This window comes from Perognathus longimembris, chromosome 20 (assembly GCF_023159225.1).
Source record: "Perognathus longimembris pacificus isolate PPM17 chromosome 20, ASM2315922v1, whole genome shotgun sequence".
NCBI lineage: Eukaryota > Metazoa > Chordata > Mammalia > Rodentia > Heteromyidae > Perognathus > Perognathus longimembris.
In genome coordinates this window covers 15,564,811-15,584,359 of record NC_063180.1, presented here as the reverse complement: position 1 = coordinate 15,584,359, position 19,549 = coordinate 15,564,811, and the positions used below count along the sequence as shown (strand labels likewise).

The window sequence follows — 19,549 nt, the reverse complement described above, 5'->3', positions numbered from 1 at the left end:
TATATACAATACACAATGTACCAAGAACATATACAGTAGCCACGTGGCCTATGCCAAAGAAAATTCACCTAGGACTTTAAATGTAATGTCGACATTAGACAATATGTCTACAATAGTCTTATACATAGCTTTTGAGCTGTTGTATTCCACTGAGAGGTCCATTTTTGACCTTTATATGTTGAGTAGTTGTTTGGTTTTAGTTACATAATGTTGGGTCACTGACCCAATCCTGTGGGAAATACCATTTTAATTTTTTGTCCACTGTGGGGCTTAAACTCAGGGCTTGGGCGCTATCTCTGAGCACTTTTGCTCAAGGCTAGTGTTCCACCACTTTGAGCCACGGCTCCACTTCCAGTTTTTGAGTGGTTAATTGGAGAGGAGAGTCTCATGGGAACTTTTCTGCTCAGGTTGGCTTCGAATGAAAATGGTCAGATCTAAGATTGCAGGTGTGAGTCACCAGCACCTGGCCATGAGACCCTTATCTCCAGTTAACCACCAGAAAATGAGAAGTGGCACTGTGGCTCAAAGTGGTAGAGTACTAACCTTGAGCAAAAGAGCCCAGGGACAGTGCCCAGGCCCCAAGTTCAAACCCCACAACTAGAGAGATAAATTTTAAAAATAATACAAATACAAGTATCCCAGATATGGCCATTGGTAAGTTTTCCTGCTGGCATCTCACTTGAGGCTGAATTGAACCTGGACAGCTCTGGATGGAAGCCGGAGGTCAGGTGTACCTTCTGGAGCAGCACTGATGGGGAGAAATCTGCTGTTAGCCTCAAGAGGGAAAGTGGGGTATGCAATGCCTTGGTATAGGGGTGTGTGGTGGAGGGTCAGACTAGAGGGCGTTTGTATGGAGTTGTTTGGAGACTGTAACGCACATCCCTACCACCAGAGGGAGCTGCTGGCTGTGGTATTGGTACAAATAGCCATTCTACAAACCCTGTCAGACCTGGACAAGGGTCAGGTGGTCTCCGAGGAGAACTTCGTGCCATGAAGAGCCAGAATGGCACTACTACAAAGATTTTTTTTGGGGGGGGGGGGTGTCGGTCATGGGGCTTGAACTCTGGGCCTGGGCGCTGTCCCTGAGCTCTTCAGCTAAGGCTAGCACTCTACCACTTGAGCCACAGCGCCACTTCCAGCTTTCTGGACTGGCTTTCCTGCCTGCGCTGATTTTTAATCACGATCCTCAGATCTCAGCCTCCTGAGTAGCTAGTATGACAGACGTGAGCCACCAGCGCCCGACCACAAAAAGTTTTCGTTTTCTTTTAATGTGTGTGCCAGTCCTAGGGCGCTGTCCATTAGTTCTTTCCCTCAAGGCTGGTGCTCTACTACTTGAGCAACACCTCCACTTTCAGCTTTTTGGTGGTTCTTTGGAGATAAAAGTTTCATGGACTTTCCTGTCCAGGCTGGCTTTGAACCATGGTCCTCATACCTCAGTCTCCTGGGTAACTAGGATTTCAGAGGTGAGGCTCCAGTGCCCAGCGTTTTTTGGGTTTTTTTAGCTTTATACTCAATCATCTCATTTGTAAATGGTAAGTTGTGCCCTTTCCCTTTCTTCAAATCTCCTGAATTCTTTTTCTTGCTTTATTACAAGGCTAGGACCTACAGTACAGTGTAGGTACAGAATTGTCTTCAACTTCCTTTTTGTTTCCAATCAATGGCAAAGCATCCCCACATTTTCCCCATTAAGCAACCATGATAGCTACAAAGTTTCTGTCTGGTTGTGCTCCTTAGGAATTTGTTTTACAGGTGGATACTTTGTATCAGATAAAAGTTTTCTCCTGTTCCTAATGACTGTTTTTAGTTTGTTTAAGCATTTGGATGGTTTGTTTGGTGTTTTTTTTTTGTTTTTTGTTTTTTTTTTTGTATCTATGGGGCAATTCTTCCTTGTTTTCTGTTGAGGGGGAAGAGAGGATCACACTGATTGCTTTTTTAGATGCTGAGTTCTTTTTATTTTCTTTTGTACCAGTACTGAGGTTTCAACTGGGGACCTGGGCTCTGTCCCTGAGATTTTTGTCTTTTCTTCTCAAGGCCTGTGCTCTACAGCTTCGGCTCTTTAGTGGTTCATTGGAGGTGAATCTCAGATCTGTTTGCTCAAGGCTGGCTTTGAACATCAATCCTCAGCTCGCAGCCTCCTGAGTAGCCAGGATTCAGGTGCTGCCATCACCGTCTGGGCTCTGCTTTGTGGCAATCTTAATAACCAGGACGGGGAAGGGGGGGGTGCACTCCCTCCCCACGCTGTGTTCCTTTAAGAAAATCCACAGCTCCGTCTCTGGGGCAGGAGGCGGAGGCCGCCAAGAATGTCAGACTTTGACGTTGGGCGTGAAATGGGAAGATGAAACTTGGCCCAGTGGCCTCCCTGTCTCCCTCCCCCCAACACGTCTATCCATTGGGCCCCCACACACCCCAGTTTTAAAGTCCCCTACAGGGTCCCATTTCCAAAAGCTCCCAGTACCTTCATACCATCCTGAATCCCTCCCTTACCCCTGAGGTTGGGGGACCCCCCCGCAAAAAAAACCAGGAAGCTGAGATCTGGGGGAGGGGAGGAGGCCCGGCATGGCCTCATCCACATGCAGGGGACAGCACGTCTCTGTGGCCGCCAGGAAGAGACAAAGGCTGTTCCGCTGCTGCCGCTACTGCTGCGTGCCAGCCTCCTCTGCCCGCCACCCCTGGTGGCCCGAGGCGGCCCTCCCCTCTCTGCCCCCTAAAGGCTGGGCTGCACAATCCTGGAGGCTTCCTGGAGGAGGCAGTCTCCCCTGACCTTACCTACTGACCCTTCTCCCTGTCTCCTGGGCATTTTTCTTCTGTCAGTCCTGGGGCTTGAACACAGGGCCTGGATGCCGTCCCTGAGCAATTCAGCTCAAGGCTAGCGCTGTACCACTTTGAGCCACAGCACCACTTCCAGTTTTCTGGTGGTTCATTGGAGACAGGGGTCTCATGGACTTTCCTGTCTGGGCTGGCTTTGAACCATGATCCTCGAGTCTCAGCCTCCTGAGTAGCTGAGATGGCAGACGGGAGCCATCAGCACTTGGGCCTTTGAGAATGGGCTCACAGACCATCTTGAGTCTGGGTCAGCTGGCGTAAGGAAGGGGAGGCCTTGCCCTTCCTTTAGCTGTACCTCATCTTTACTCTTATTACTTGGGGACCTGAGAGCCGCCAGAAAGATTTGCTTTGCTTTCTTGGTCTGAGACAGGGACTTGAACTCAGTTCCTGAAGTTTTCATTCATTGGCTAGTGCTTTACCAACGAAGCTGCGCCTCCAGCCCCAAGACGTGCTTCAGTTACAGCTTCCACCTTGTAGAATACATCCAGCCCCCCAAGTCCCCACTCCCCAGCTCATCTGGGGGGTGAGGGCTCACACTGTAAGGAGTCTAAGAGCTGGAGCCCAGTGGGCGCCCAACGCAGCTCAGCCTGCGCGAGAACAGGGAGCCTGTGTGGAAGCTTTCCGTGTCAGCCTGGATGGCACCTGGGTACCTCCAAGTCCTGGCCTTGGAGCAACTAGGAAGTCCTTCCTACACCCCAGGTCTTCCTTCCCTCCCTTCTTTCCCTTCCCTCCCTTCCTTCCCTCCTTCCTTCTTCCCTCCCTTCCTTTCCCCCTTCCTTCCCTTCCTTCCTCCCTTCCTTCCCTTCCTCCCTTCCCAGCCCAGGGGAGGCGGGGAAGTTCCCTTTAAGGGCAGGGGGTGGGGGGGACCCTGGTCCGCCCTCCTTCCGCCCCTCCCTGGCCCCTGGCCACCTGGGAAGCCTTGGGGGCCCCCCGGCTTTGTGCCAGCGCATGCGCCCGCCCCGTCTGTGGGGCCCCGGCCCCCCGACACCCACCTCCCTCGGGGGCCGGGCTGCCAGGGCTTGGGGCCGGCCAGGGACCGGCGGGACCTGCAGCCTGGCGGCCTGTGGGACCGATCCAGCCGCTCAGGGAGCCGGGACGCGGTGCGGCCGCGACATGACTGACCCCACGAGCGGGCATGGGAGCCCGGGCTCCGCGCCCTCGCCTTCCCCAGGCCCGGGGCCCGGGCCCGGCGCCTCCTCGGAGCGGGTGGCGCTCAAGAAAGAGATCGGGCTGCTGAGCGCCTGCACCATCATCATCGGTGAGCGGGACCCTGGACCCCGGACGGCGGGCAGGCCGGGCCAGGAGTGCACAAGGGGGGGGGCTCTTCTTTGTGGTGTGCTGTGGGACAGGCAGATGGACAGAGGGATGGATGGACACGCACACACACACACACACACACACACACACCCCTGCACGGTCTCCCTCTGGAATTTGCTCCTGGGTCATTTCTTTCTCCTCCATCCCTAGATTTGAGCCTGGGGCAAAGCAATGCATTCCAGGGGTGCCGGGGTGTTGGGGTGCTTGATTAATCTGAGGCCCTACTGTCACCTATACCCCGTCTGTCCGAGCTACCTTGCACTTGTGCCGTGATTTGTTTTTGAGAACGCAGGGAGGATTGTGGGTAGACCGGCCCCCAGGAGGGGAAATGGAGGCACAGCTGCTAACTGCTGGCCGCCCAGGATGGCCTGCACCCCCACACACAGGGCCTCGGCCAGGGGCGGCTGGGCAGACGGAGAATTCGGGTGCAGTGAGAGCGGTGGGTGGGGGACCGGCAGGTGGAGGTGTGGCTCAACTGGTAGAGCACCAGCCTGGAGTGGAAAAAGCCAGGTGAGAGGGTGAGGTCCTCCCAGAGTTCAAGACCCAAGTGCGGGAAAGGAGGAGGGGAGGGAAGGAGGGAAGGAGGGAGGGAGGGAGGGAGAGAGAGAGAGAGAGAGAGAGAGAGAGAGAGAGAGAGAGAGAGAGAGAGAGAGAGAGAGAGAGAGAGAGCTGGGCACCAGTAGCTCACATCTGGAAGCCTCCTTACTCAAGAGGCGGAGGCCTAAGGATCACAGTTCAAAGTCAGCCTGGGCCAGAAAATCTATAAGACTCTTATCTCCCATTAAGCACCCAAAAAACTAGAGGTGGAGCTGTGGCTCAAGTGGTGGAGCGCTGGCTTTGAACAGAAGAAGCTCAGGGGCAGCGCCCAGGCCCTGAGTTCAAGCCCCAGGACACACACACACACACACACACACACACACACATACACACAGAATCAATGAATCGTAGTGGGAATTTTCTCCTTCTGCCCCAAGTCATGAAAACTGATTTCTGGGAAGCTAGAGTAAAGGAAGGAGGAATTGGGTGCTCAACATGGGGGGCCCAGGGTCTCCTCCTCTTCCTCTGCCTTCATCCTTGGTGCTCCTAGGCCAGACTGTGTGTGAACCCTGGCAGTACCCTGCAGATTTGAACCCACCCCCAGAGGACTTGCCCTGAGCACACGCCTTACCAGTCTCCTGTGCTTCGCTGCCTTTCCCTTGTGCTTGGCTCCCCTTCTGGAGCTCATCCTGGCCTGGCTCTGGAAGCTTCCTGGCCTGGCTGTCCCTGCCTAGCTGGATTCTAGAAGGAAGGTCTGGCTGGAACTTCACTTTGGGCCTCACAGTCTCCCCAGAGAGTTGTCTCCCAGGAAGAAGGAAGCTGCTACATCCTGAGGCAGCCAAATAGTCAAGAGACTGCAGTCCAGGCAGGTGCAGGAGAAGAGAGAGCTCCTCCCCAACTGCCTCAATGAAAACTAGTATATTCACTCCCATCCCATCTTCCCCAGGTCACACAGAGGCTGCCAGGCTTCCGGCCCTTTAGAAAAAGTCCCTGGTGGTGGTTTGCTTGCAGCCCTGCCCCTCCCTGGCTCTTCAGCCTTCTCTTGCTTCACCCTTTCCCCTTGGCCTCCAGAACATGGAGGCTGAGCTAGGGTGAAGGGTGATTATGTCCAAACAGAGGAGCAGAGTTCAAATGGCACCCCTGCCCCCAGCTGCCCCCCCCCCCAAGCTTAGGAAATGCTGAGGCTGGGGAATTGGGGAGAGGTTACAGCAAGAAGAGGCTGGATTGGGCCGTAGGCAAATGGGGGAGGGGGGCATCTTCAATTAGGTGATAGAGATGGGAGCCAGATCTGTTCTGTCTCCCCATCCCCCAAAACCACTCCTCCAAACCAGTGCTCTGAGTTCATCCCTCCCCCATGCCACCTCAGCAGTTAGTGTCTGCAAAGGACAGTTGTTGTGTGTATTCCGATGTGTGTGTGCACACACATGCATGCACGTGTGCACATGCTAGGACTGGGGCTTGAACTCAGGGCCTGGGATACTCTCCTTTAGCTTTTCTCACTCAAGGCTGGTGCTCTACCCCTTGAGCCACACTTCCAGTCCTAGCTTGTGTGTGTGTGTGTGTGTGTGTGTGTGTGTGTGTGTGTGTGTGTGATTCAGTGGAGATCATAGTCTCATGGACCTCCCTGCCTGGACTGGCTTTGAACCAGGGTCCTCGTATCTCAGCCTCCTGAGTGGCTAGGATGACAGGCGTGAGCCTCCAGCGCCTGCCTCTCTCATTACAAAGTATAAGAACGACTTCCCTGTAATCTATCTCTGTGTCCTGCCAGTACTGGATTTGTTCTTTCCAAAACTTCTGAACAGATCCTCCCAGAAGAATGAGGCTTTCCAGAAAACAGAGAGATGGCAGGACAGGCTATCGGCAGGGATGGGGCACCATCTGAAATGTATTTAGACTAGCTTCCAAAACAAGCAAGACTCTTATATCTCCAATTAACCAGCCAAAACATAAAAAGCCAAGAAGTGGAGGTGTGGTTAAGTGGTAGAGCACCAGCCTTCAGTGGAAAAGGCTAAGGGACAGTGCTCAGGCCTTGAGTTCAAGCTCCAGTACCAACATTAAAAAGAAATAAAGAAGCTGGGTGCCAGTGGGCTTGTGCCTGTCATCCTAGCTACTCAGGAGGCTGTGATCTAAGGATGGCAGTTCAAAACCAGCCTGTGCCAAAAAGTCCTTGAGACTTATCTCCAACTAACCACTAGACAACCAGAAGTGGCGCTGTGGCTCAAGGGGTAGAGCACTAGCCTTGAGCTGAAGAGCTTAGGGACAATACCTAGACCCAGAGTTCAAGCCCCACAAACAACAAAAAAAGAAGGGGAAGGAGGGAAGGAAGGAAGGAAGGAAGGAGAAAGAAATAAAGAAAGAGTGGATGCTGGTGGCTCACACCTTATGATTGATCCTAACTAATCAGGAGGCTGAGATCTGAGGGTTGTGGTTCAAGGCCAGCCCAGGCAAGAAAGTCCATGAGACTCCTAGCTCCAATGAATCACCTAAAAGCCAAAAGTGGACCTTGTTGTTTTGTTTCATTTGATTCTCCTTGGCACCTGGAAGCTGGGGAAATGTGCCCATTACCCAGTTGCAGTAGCTGAGGTTGGGGGTGAAATGCTCCTGGTAGTGGTGGGCTTATGACTTGGGACTCGATTTGGATTCAAGTCTGTGCAGTTCCTTTCACACTGCTCTGATGCTGAGCCAAAGGGGGCCCGACAGGGAGAGGCCTCGCTTGGGATGGGACGGGGAGGATGGAAGGCTGAGGACGGAGCTGGGAGCTCAGCCAACCTGGTAGACTCCAAGATGGAAGTATGAATGAACAGATGGGCTGCCAGAGACCTCGGCCTTGCAAGCTGTGCAAATAGAAAGGGCTCTTGGGGTTGGAGGCATGGCTCAGTGGGTAGAGCACCAGCCAATGAACAAAGCATCGGGTACCAAGTTTGAGTCCCTGTCTCACAACAACCACACACACACACACACACACACACACACACACACACACAGAGAGAGAGAGAGAGAGAGAGAGAGAGAGAGAGAAGGTTTCTCAGAGGCTGGGAATATGGCCTAGTGGTAAAGTGCTTGCCTCTTATACATGAAGCCCTAGGTTTGATTCCTCAGCACCACATATATAGAAAAAGCCACAAGTGGTGCTGTGGCCCAAGTGGCAGAGTGCAAAACAAGGTTTAGGGCTTTAGTAGGGGTTGGTGGGGGGGAGAAAAATGAGGGAGGGGGTAACAAGTTTGACAAGAAATGTACTCACTACCTTACATATGTAACTGTAACCCCTCTGTACATCACCTTGACAATAAAATTATTTAAAAAAGAAAAAAAAAGAGTTTTACCACCTTTCCTGCCCAGGCTGACTTCGAACCATCATCCTCAGATCTCAGCCTTTTGAGTAGCTAGAATGACAGGTGTGAGGCCTTGGCACTGAGCTTGAACCTCATCTTTCCGGCCTCAACCAGGTCCTTGCCTGAAGCCTCCAGTCCAGGCTGCCCTGACAGCATGGACCTCTGCAGACCCCCAGCCCGCCTCTCCGGAACCCTGAGGATGCATAAAACTACACAGCCTCAAACTTGGGTGCTGGTGGCTCACGTTTACAATGCTAGCTACTCAGGAGGCTGAGATCTGAGGTTACAGTTTGAAGCCAGCCTGGGCAAGAAGGGCTGTGAGACTCTTATCTCCAATGCAACACTGAAAATGCTGGAGGTGGCGCTGTGGCTCAAGTGGTAGAGTGCTAGCCTAGAGCAAAAGAAGGTCAGGGACAGTGCCTAGGCCCTGAGTTCAAGCCCTGGCACTGGCACCAGAAAAATAAAGAAAGAAAGAATAGAGGGACACCGGTGGCTTATGCCTATCATCCTAGCAACTCTGAGGACGGTGATTCAAAGCCATCTTGGGCAGGAAAGTCTTATCTCCAGTGGATCACTGAAAAACTGGAAGTGAAGGTGTGATCTAATAGTCTTGAGCAAGAAAGCTCAGGGACAACACCTAAGCCCCGAGTTCAAGACCTAGGACTGACACATTTAAAACACACACACACACACACACACACACACACACATACACATGCATGCGCATGTGTCCTCACCATTGCTTACAAAGACACCTCCCATCCCTGCACACAAATCAAACCTGCCCACTCCCTGGTTCACCTCAGACCTGAGGAACCCCAGCTCCACACTGTGTCTGCCTTTCAGACTCAGTTGCCTGACTGGATGTGTCAGGAGGCAGTGGGAAGTCCAGGAAGACAGGCAATAGGGAAGAGGCTCAGGGACAGGGGGCGGGAAAGAGGAGGCATTTGTCTAGAAGATGTTCGCTGTGTTATTTGTTGAGTAGCCGCAGACCTCGAAGCGACATTGGCTAGTTTGTTTTCTGTAAGGACTGACTTCTAGAGGTGAGGTTCATGCTAAAGATTTAAGTTTGGGGGATTCTCTCAGAAGCCAGGGGCTAGATATGGTCCCCAAAGGGATCACTGTAAGGACGAGAGAAAAAAGGCCCATATCTAACTAAGCACCTGTGTTTGGAAGTCAGGTGAGATAATGGAGCTATCAGCTATTATTAGGAGACTTAGACTAGAGATGGGGTACAGGCAAGGTTTGCTGAGCTCAGTAGAATGAGTTTCCATATATCTGTTCTGCCTTTTTTCCTTTGACTGTCATGAGGCTTGAACTCTGGGCCTGGGCACTGCCCCTGAGCTCTTCAGCTCAAGGCTAGCGCTGTACCACTTGAGCCACAGGGCCACTTCCGGTTTTGGTGGTTCACTGGAGATAAGAGTCTCACACACTTTTCTACTCAGGCTAGCTTTGAACCACGACCCTCAGATCCCAGCCTCCTCAGTAGCTAGGATGACAGGTGTGAGCTACCAGCCCCTAGCTTGGTTCCTGCCTTTATCTCCAAAGAAAAGTAAGATCTTCTGGTCTCCGGAAGGTTCTGGCTGCTCAAGCTCAAGTGCTTGGGTCCCCTGGGGGTCAGGTCTCCAGAAGAAAGTCAGGGCAAGGGTGGGGCTCAAGGCCTGTGATGCCAGACAGGGTCAAAACACAGCCGCCTTCCAGGTACCACAAAGTGGGCAGAGGCCAAGGTGATGTTCTTGCTTCTGGAAGACCAATGACAGGGGAGAGGGAGGCCAGAACCCCACACTACAACTGCCAGAATCGGACCAGCTCTCTGAGGCCCTGACCTCAGTGGCTCTCCCTAACAAATGGGGAAACTGAGGCAGAAGGGATAACCAGTGTTGCCAGAATCCTGCTTCCTTGTTCCTCCCCTAAATTAGCCTGCCTCAGGGCTGGGAATATGGCCTAGTGGCAACAGTGCTTGCCTCCTATACATGAAGCCCTGGATTCATATTCCCCAACACCACATATATAGAAAACGGCCAGAAGTGGCACTGTGGCTCAAGTGGCAGAGTGCTAGCCTTGAGCAAAAAGAAGCCAGGGACAGTGCTCAGGCCTTGAGTTCAAGGCCCAGGACTGGCAAAAAAAAAAAAAATTAGTCTGCCTCTCTCTGTCTCTCTGTCTCTGTCTGTCTGTTTGTCTGTCTGTCTCTCTCTCTCTCTCTCTCTCTCTCTCTCTCACACACACACACACACACACACACACACAAGGAACAGGTGGCCCCCTCAGCAGACTCAACCTCTGCGGCCCACCTCTGTGACCTCCACAGTCTGCCTCCGCCTTCCAGAAATAGGTCAGCTGGCCCAACAGAGCCCTGGGAAACAATGCCCCCTTTCTTTGTTTTTGCCTCTGAGGAACTGGGTAAGCCCCATCAGGCCAAACATCTTAATGTGATCTAAGTTACTCCAGCAAAGGCTTAAGGAGAAGGGTGGGAGGAGGAGACCTGAGGAGGCCTGCAAAGTGGAGGAGGCTCAATTCCTATAGCCTCCCTGCCTGGGGGCGGGGCGGGAATGACCCTACAGGGAACAGACAACAATGGACCCATTGGCTGGATGAGAACGTAGGGGCCTCTGAATCTTGTGCCTCCTGTCTGTCAATCAGGCAGAATCCCTTGGCTTAGCCTGCCCTGTGTCTCCAACCCTGGGCCTGTCAGGCTCATCCTTTTCTTCTAATGGAGGGGTTTCTTCATGGGATGGGCTGATTAGGGCTGACCCCCATGGGGTCTGAGCCCCTCCCCACCGAGCACTGGGCGGTACGAATGACAGCTCAGCAGGTGCCAGAGGCCCCTCACTGTGTGCTCAATTCATGCCCCCAGCCCGCCACCCCACCCTTCCGTGGATGCCCACAGAGCCTCAGCCACCGGTGTCCAGAGTGCCCGGAGCCACAGTGGCTTTCCTGACAACATTGGGCACAAACGTGGGCCAGCTGCTGGAGATGGTGCTGGTCCAGAAAGAGTGGGGTGGGGGAGAGGACCTCAAAGGACCTCAGAGACGCTGGCTAACACCCACAGTCCTCTGAGCCATGGGGGGAGAAAGTTCTGAATGGCAGGCCAAGGTCACGTGGTGTCTGCAACAATAGCACATCTCCCGCCCTGTCTGAAGTCTTGGGACAGCGTGGGCACCTGGCTAGTGATCTGTCTTTTGGGAGCCCAGTTCTGCCAGGCTGACCTGTGACACTTCCACCTCTGAGGTCCTGCCAAAGAATGGGGTCTCCCCAGAGTCGGTAGCTTTGGGCCCTGAGTTTTCTTCCCCCCTACCAACCAATTCTAACATCCCAACTTCTTCTAAGGCCACCCAGCCCCCATCCTCACCCCCACCCCTCCCCTCCCTTGCTGGCTTCCAACCTCATTGAGTTTTTTGTTGTTGGGGCTTTTTTTTTTTTTTGGCAAATTGTGCTCCACCAGGTCCTGAGAACGGCTGTCTGCCGGACAGCACTAAGTCAAAGCCCTGTGGAAATGTCCACAGCCCACCCAGGGGCCTGGGGCCCCTCTTGCTAGTTGTTTTTCCAGGAAAAAAAAAAAAAAAAAAGCAACCTGAGGACACACAGTTTACCTCGGAGTACTGCGGCATAGAATGAGTTTCTTCTTATCTGGATGTATTTAGGGCATCTAGGATGTGACCAGAAAAACAAGTGGGGTGTAATGGCTGTCTCCACATTGAGAATCTGTCTTGGCTGGGGCTGGGGAAGGCCGGGGGACACTGGGGCTGGGGCAGGGGCTGGGGGGTGGGGGCAGGTGGTGAGTTTTGTTGAAGACCAGGAGTGAATGCAAATTAGCAATGACAGTTGTATGCTTGTCCAGCCCTGTCTAGTCTGGCAGGTGGGGGACGGGGCCTCTCCAGGTAGAGGGAAATTTGTGTGTGTGTGTGTGTGTGTGTGTGTGTGTGTGTGTGTGTGTGTGTGCGCCTGCTGATACTAGGACTTGAACTTGGGGCCTGGGCACTTGTCTCAGCCTTTTCACTCAAGGCTGGTGCTCTACCACTTGAGCCACACCTCCAATTTGGCTTTTTTGGTGGTTCATTGGAGATAGAATCTCATGGAGTTTTCTTCCTGGGTTGGCTTTGAACTACTATCCTCCAGATCTCAGCCTCCTGAGCAGCTGGGATGACAGGATGAACCACTAGTGCCTAGTTGCTGCTGCTGTTGCTACTGCCTCTGCCTCCTCTTCCTCCTCCCCTCCTACCCCCCCCCCAAAGCATTTAGGCTTTCTTCCTCACTGTATACCCTGAACGCCCACATCGAGGAGGCTGGGCCACTAATGGGGTGCAGGCTGACATCCTGTCTCTCCCGACAGGAAACATCATTGGCTCAGGGATCTTCATCTCCCCCAAGGGCGTCCTGGAGCACTCAGGCTCTGTGGGCCTGGCACTCTTCGTCTGGGTCCTGGGAGGAGGTGTGACAGCCCTGGGGTCCCTCTGCTATGCAGAGCTGGGGGTCGCCATCCCCAAGTCTGGAGGGGACTACGCCTATGTCACCGAGATCTTTGGAGGCCTGGCCGGGTGAGTGTGTGGCTCTGATGAGCCACAGGCCCCAGTTTCCTCTCCTGCTTCCATGTCACTGGCAAGTTCTGAGAACAAGGGGAAAGTGGTGGAGTTGGTGACATATGTCACTGGCCCCCTGATCTCTCTTTCTCTCTCTCTCTCTCTCTCGCTCTCTCTCTCTCTCTCTCTCTCTCTCTCTCTCTCTCCCCTCCCCATTGCCCTGGTCAGGTCAGGGATTTAAACTCCGGGCCTTGCCCTGTTGCTCATGGTTGGCAGTCTACCACTTGGACCATGCCTCCAGTTGGGCATTTGGCTGGCCACTTAAAGGTACAGCATCCAAGACTTTTCTGGCATTAAACTGTGATTCTTCAAGTCTCAGCATCCTGAGTAGTTTGAATGATTGGTGTGAGCTACCAACACCTGGCCATCTCTATCTCCTTTCATTTTAATTTCATTTACTTATTTGTGCTAGTACTGAGGATGGGGTTCAACTCAGGGCCAGGGTGTGCTCCCTGTCAAGTCTGGTGCTCTACTGCTGAAACCATGCCTCCCTTATAGCATTTTGCTTGTTAATTGGAGATAGAGTGTCCCAGACTTTTCTGTTCAGGCTGACTTTGAACTGTGATCCTCCAGATCTCATCTTCCTTAGTAGCTAAGATTACAGATATGAGCCATAAGTTCCTGGCTTTGATCGCTTTTTTTTTGCCAGTCCTGGGGCTTGACCTCAGGCCCTGGGCACTGTTCCTGAGCCTCTCTGTGCTCAAGGCTAGCACTCTACCACTTGAGCCACAACGCCACTTCTAGCTTTTTCTGTTCATGTGGCACTGAGGAATTGAGCCCAGGGCTTCATGCATGCTAGGCAAGCACTCTACCTCTAAGCCACATTCCCAGCCCATGGGTCTCCTTTTAAATAGAGATCCCTCAGGCCCACTCTCCAAAAAAAGATCTGTCCCTTCCTTGGCCAGGCACTGGTGGCTCACACCTTTAATCCTAGCTACTCAGGGGGCTAAAATCTGAGGATCGCAAATTGAAGCCAGCCCAGGCAGAAAAATCTGTGAGTCTTATCTCCAATAACCACCAAAAAAGACCAAAAAAAAAAAAAAAAAAAAAAAAGGTTGAAGTAGAGCTGTGACTCCAGTGGTAGAGAACCAGCCTTGAGCAAAAAGAAGCTCAGGAACAGCACCCAGGCCCTGAGTTCAATCCCCAGGACACACACACACACACACACAGAGGATATTTGGATCTCACTCTTTCCCCAAATCTATCCAGGATGTGAACTCTGCCTTCTGGAACTCTGCCAGTCCTGCCAGCCCTTGGCTGCTGATCACAGCCCAGCCCAGCTCCCAGGCCTGGGCCAAGCAAGCCAACCTGTCATCCTCACTCTTGTTCCCTTGCAGATTCCTGCTGCTCTGGAGCGCGGTGCTCATCATGTACCCTACCAGCCTGGCCGTCATCTCCATGACTTTTTCCAACTATGTGTTGCAGCCTGTATTCCCCAACTGTATCCCCCCTGCCACAGCCTCCCGCATGCTCTCCATGGCCTGCCTGAGTGAGTTCATGCTGCTCCCAGCCGGGCCGCGGTCCCCATAGTAGCCATGATGCTAAATGCCACAGGGCGTGGGGACGGGGGTGGGGGGGGGTCAACAGTTACCAGCAGGGTGCTGGTGGCTCACACTTATAATCCTAGCTACTCAGGAGGCTGTGATTGGAGGATTGAGGTTTGAAGTCAGCCCAGAGCAGGAAAGTTGGTGAAATCTCTCTTCTTTGCTCTATCCTAAGGCTTGAACTCAGGGCCTGGGCACTGTCCCTGAGCCTCTTTGTGCTCTATCACTTGAGCCACAGCGCCACTTCCTGCTTTTTCTGAATAGTTTACTGGCGATAAGAGTCTCATGGACTTTCTTACTTGGGCTGGCTTTGAACTGCGATCCTCAGATCTTAGCCTCCTGAGTAGCTATGATGTAGGCATGAGTCACTAGCGCCCAGCAAGTCCGTGATATTCTTAACACACACACACACACACACACACACACACACACACACACACACGGAGCTCTGCGGTAGAGTGTTTTGAGTACAAAACTTCAAGAACAGCTAGGGAGCTGGTGGCTCACACCTGTCATCCTAGCTACCCAGGAGCCTGAGATCTGAGGATTGCAGTTCAAATTGGCCCATAAAGTCAGTGAGACTTTTAGCTCCAATAAACTACTCAGAAAAAGCCAGAAGTGGTGCTGTGGCTCAAGTGGTAGAGCATTAGCCTTACGCATGATCATTATTAGCCTTATGCACAAAAGCTCAGGGACAGCACGCAGGCCCAGAGTTCAAGCCCTAGGACCAGCACAAGAAAAAGAAGGAAGGGAGGAAGGAAGGGAGGGAGGAAGGAGGAAGGGAAGAAGGAAGGGAGGGAGGAAGGGAGGGCTGGGGTTCACCATGGGAGTCCCCACCTCAGAGGTCCACCCTTTTCCCTTCCCAGTGCTACTAACATGGGTGAACAGCTCCAGCGTGCGCTGGGCCACCCGAATTCAAGACGTCTTCACAGGGGGGAAGCTGCTGGCCCTGTCACTCATTATTGGTGTTGGCTTCGTCCAGATCTTCCAAGGTGGGGCTCAGTGGCAGTGTGAGAGGGGCTTGGCGCAGGAGCCTGAGCTGACCTCTGGTGTGGGCGGGGCTTGGCACAGGAGACTGAGCTGACCTCTAACTTCTGGACTCCCCTGCCCCCCCAGGACACTTTGAGGAGCTGAGGCCCAGCCATGCCTTTGCCTTCTGGATGACGCCTTCCGTGGGGCACCTGGCCCTGGCCTTCCTCCAGGGCTCCTTCGCCTTCAGTGGCTGGAATTTTCTCAACTATGTCACTGAAGAGTTGGTTGACCCTCGAAAGTGAGTGGGACACCCAGGAAGGTTCTGGGTGTTAGGGGCTCATGCCTGTTATCCTAGCTACTCAGGAGGCTGAGATCTGAAGATTGCAGTTTGAAGTCAGCCTGGGCAGGAAAGTTCGTGAGACTCTTTATCTCCAATGAACCACCCAAAAACCCAGAAATGAGGCTGGGAATGTGGCTCAGTGGTAGAGTGCTTGCCTAGCATGCATGAAGCCCTGGATTCCATTCCTCAGTACTACATACAGAGAAAAAGCCAGAAGTGGTGCTGTGGCTCAAGTGGCAGAGTGCTAGCCTTGAGCAAAAAAGAAGCCAGGGACAGTGCCCAGGCCCTGAGTCCAAGCCCCACGCCCAGCACCAACAACCCCCCCCCAAAAAAACAAACAAACAACTGCAGGGACAGTGCCCAACGCCTGCATTTGCATTTGGCATAGAACAATCCTTATGCCTGCAACCTGGTCCCCACCCAAAGTCAGAACCAGTGACTGGTCCTACATGAGGCTCAGCCAATGTTTTTTAAAAGAAAACAAAAATAAAAGACAGTCCCTACCAGGTTCCGGTAGTGTGGGCCTATAATCCTAGCTACACCAGAGACTGAGATCTGAGGACTGAAGTTCAAAGCCAGCCTGGGCAGGAAACTGAGAGTCTCCAATCAACCACCAAAATGCCAGAAGTGGAGCTGTGGCTCAAGTGGTAGAGCACTGTCCTTGAGTGAAGAAACTCAGGAACAGCGCCTAAGCCCTGGGTTCAAGCCCCATGACCTACAACAACAACAAAACAGTCCCAGCCCAGGGCTGGAGTGAGCAGAGAGCCCCAGGGGAAGACCCCCTAGACTGCATACTAAGCTTTAGGGACCTTTGGAGAGTTTCCAGGCATATTCTCTCTCTCTCTCTCTCTCTCTCTCTCTCTCTCTCTCTCTCTCTCTTTCTCTCTCCCCAGTCCCCAGGCTTGAATTCAGGGCCTGAGCACTGTCCTTGGGTACAGTCCCTGAGCTTCTTTTTGCTCAAGGCTAGCACTCTACCATTTGAACCATAGCTCCACTTCCGGCTTTTTCCATGTATATAGTGCTGAGGAATCGAACCCAGGGCTTCATGCATGCTAGGCAAGCACTCTACCACTAAGCCACATTCCCAGCCCGATCATTCTTCGCTTGATGTACAAGACATGAATTTGATCTTACTGCCTGGACTAAGATCAGATGTCTGTTCCCCCATCTGAGGTTCTAGGAGGCAGAAAGCAGTGTCTCTGTGTCTCAGACATCTGTGCTGCCCCCCTCCACATGTCCCCCCAAACCCTTAGCATGACACTGACACACTGCACTCACCGTCCCCAGAAACCTACCTCGCGCCATCTTTATCTCCATCCCCCTGGTGACCTTCGTGTACACATTCACCAACGTGGCCTACTTCACCGCCATGTCCCCCCAGGAACTGCTGTCCTCCAACGCGGTGGCTGTGGTGAGCGAGGGCCCCCCCATCTCCCACCTACCCCAGCCCCTGCCTGGAGCCCCCACCCCTGCCCCAGATCTCCCGCCCCCCCCAGCCCCTGCCTCCAGTGAGAGCCCCCTATCTTCCATCCACCCCAGCCCCTGCCTTGAGCCCCCACCCCACCCCCACCCTGGATCTCCCATCCACCCCAGCCCCTGCCTGGAGCCCCCACCCCAGCCTTACCCCCGACCTCTCTTCTGTGCCCTCTCAGACCTTCGGGGAGAAACTCCTGGGCTATTTCTCGTGGGTCATGCCTGTGTCTGTGGCACTGTCTACTTTTGGAGGGATCAATGGCTATCTGTTCACCTCCTCCAGGTGACTGGGCTGGGGAGAGGGAGGTCGGAATGGGGCGAGGCAGAGAGGTCCGGCTGTGCACGGGCCGTGCCAGTGACCTTGGGAAGGAAATGTAGAATGATGATGAGCCCTTTAGTCTGACACCAATGTCTGATCCCAGCTTTGAGATAGAGAAAGCCAGGGGGACAGGGAGGGCACCCTGGGGCTCACACTTCTCATCCTAGCTACCCAGGAGGCTGAGAGCCAGAGGATCACAATTCAAAGCCAGTCCCCAACAGGCAAAAACAACCGACTTGTCTTCAATGACACACAAAAAACATCCATTAGTGTAGCTGTGACTCAAGTGTAGAGCACCAGCCGTGACCAAAAACAAAGCCATGCAAGAGTGCTAGGCCCCAGTACGGCCACATACATACATACACCCACAAAGTGAGAGGGAAGCAGGTGAGATGAGAGGAAGGACTGCCCAGTGCAGCGGGTAGGGCCTGGAGTCGGGGGATTCAGAGGTGATAGCGTTACAGGAACATCAGATGGAGACCTGAGACCCAGGACTTACCCATCGGGGAGTACTAAGGCCTGGCTCATAGCCTTTAACCATTCCTGCCTCCATCCTTAGGCTGTGTTTTTCCGGAGCTCGAGAGGGCCACTTGCCCAGCTTGCTAGCCATGATCCATGTCAGACGCTGTACCCCTATCCCTGCCCTCCTAGTCTGTGTAAGTTGGGACAGGGTGAGGTGAGGTGGAGACCCAAGGTCAGGCAGGATGTAAACCCAGGACTGCCTGGCCTTGGGGGAGGGAACTTCCTGGGGGAGGGACTTCCTGGGTAATAATGGGCTGCTGGGCCATGATGGAGGGGGGGGGCATGTGTGTAAGGCCAGCCATCAGCCCAGGTCCTCTCCCAGTGCGGGGCCACGGCAGTCATCATGCTTGTGGGAGACACGTACACCCTCATCAACTATGTGTCCTTCATCAACTACCTCTGCTATGGCGTCACTGTCCTGGGCCTGCTTGTGCTACGCTGGAGGCGCCCTGCACTGCACAGACCCATCAAGGTGAGGCTCAGCAGGTGGGGGTCCCAGCATGGCTGAGGCCTCGGAAACCCTCAGAGCTATTCCTTTGTATCTGAGCTGGGGGCCAGGACAATTCAGGTTTGTCCCATGTTGGACTTGCCACAATCTGACATGTTAATTGCTTGCTACGACCACCGTGAGCCATCAGCACTCGGTTTACATATATTTTTGGCACACTGCATGTACAGCTCAACACTGTAGAAACTACTGAAGCCACCCAACTGTTCAGACAACTGGTCAACCCATGATCTGGTGCCTAGCATACCCCGGCTCCTAAGTGGCTCAGAGACCTTCAGGTGGGTAGGCAGGAGAGATGGGGTCTTGCCTGCACCATCCATTCCTGTTTACTATTTCCCCAGGTGAATCTCCTCATCCCCCTGGCATATTTGGTATTCTGGGCCTTCCTGCTGGTCTTCAGCTTCATCTCAGAGCCCATGGTCTGTGGTGTCGGCATCATCATCATCCTCACAGGGGTACCCATTTTCTTCCTGGGCGTGTTCTGGAGAAGCAAACCAAAGTGTGTGCACAGACTCACAGGTGAGATGGGCAGCTAGGCCTCAGGGCCTAGGGCTTCGAGAGGGGATCCCATTAGCCTCTCTTCCCCCAAACTAAGCTGATAGCATAGAACGCCACCCCCCCCCCCCAATCCTCCAATACCTCTGAGATGTCACTGTAGTGTCATGAATCCAACAGCAGAGGGCGCTGATGCTTGCCACCTGAGGGAGTTCTCTCCCACACATGGGGTCACCCCTGTCCCAAACCATCAGGCCTCCAAGGTCCATCTGTCTGTCTGTCTCTCTCCTCAGAGTCCATGACACGCTGGGGCCAGGAGTTGTGCTTCGTGGTGTACCCCCAATGCTTGCCAGAGGAGGAGGAAAATGGCCCCATGGGTCAGCCCTCCCCACTCCCTGCCACCAACAAACCCTCCAAAACACAATGAGACATTTATAGAGACGGGAGGCTGCTGTCTCTGTTTACATGTTGTTTATTGAGGTGGAGTTGTTCTGTTTGTGTGTGTGTGTGTGTGTGTGTGTGTGTGTGTGTGCAAAAACATCCCCCCCCCCAGAAAAACAAAACAAAATGACAAAAAAACAAAGAAAGATGCAACTCTTTCTGGAGGCCCTGCTGTTTAGGAAGCCCAGCTGATATAAACAGGGATTCCTGCCTTAGCATTGTTGCCCTGTTAGGTTTTTTTTCCCGCCCTGCCCCCCCCCCCTTGAAAAAGGCCTAGAAATAAAACAGGGCTGGCTGTTGCTTGTGCTTGGGGGTTTGTATGGGGGAACTCCATGGGGATCCAGCTGAG

General features: G+C 53.4%; 1 protein-coding gene across 1 annotated transcript; it reads left to right on the top strand.

The window, feature by feature from the left end:
• The first annotated feature begins 3,880 nt into the window (after positions 1 to 3,880).
• Slc7a10 (solute carrier family 7 member 10) lies at positions 3,881 to 19,506 on the top strand. The gene is made up of 11 exons (XM_048368771.1): positions 3,881 to 4,081; positions 12,340 to 12,544; positions 13,924 to 14,075; positions 14,997 to 15,122; positions 15,247 to 15,400; positions 16,730 to 16,853; positions 17,095 to 17,198; positions 17,794 to 17,890; positions 18,079 to 18,228; positions 18,606 to 18,783; positions 19,053 to 19,506. Exons 1-11 carry the CDS (start codon positions 3,937 to 3,939, stop codon positions 19,184 to 19,186), a joined length of 1,569 nt encoding a protein of 522 aa, XP_048224728.1. The 5' UTR covers positions 3,881 to 3,936; the 3' UTR covers positions 19,187 to 19,506.
• Positions 19,507 to 19,549: the final 43 nt, after the last annotated feature.

What these genes read in the sequence shown, in the direction of transcription:
- Slc7a10 (XM_048368771.1), top strand. Translation starts at nt 3,937, where the DNA reads ATGACTGACCCCACGAGCGGGCATGGGAGCCCGGGCTCCGCGCCCTCG. An exon ending in CTTCGTCCAGATCTTCCAAG is followed by an intron (nt 15,123 to 15,246) that starts GTGGGGCTCAGT and finishes CTGCCCCCCCAG; the next exon opens with GACACTTTGAGGAGCTGAGG. An exon ending in CACTGCACAGACCCATCAAG is followed by an intron (nt 18,229 to 18,605) that starts GTGAGGCTCAGC and finishes CTATTTCCCCAG; the next exon opens with GTGAATCTCCTCATCCCCCT.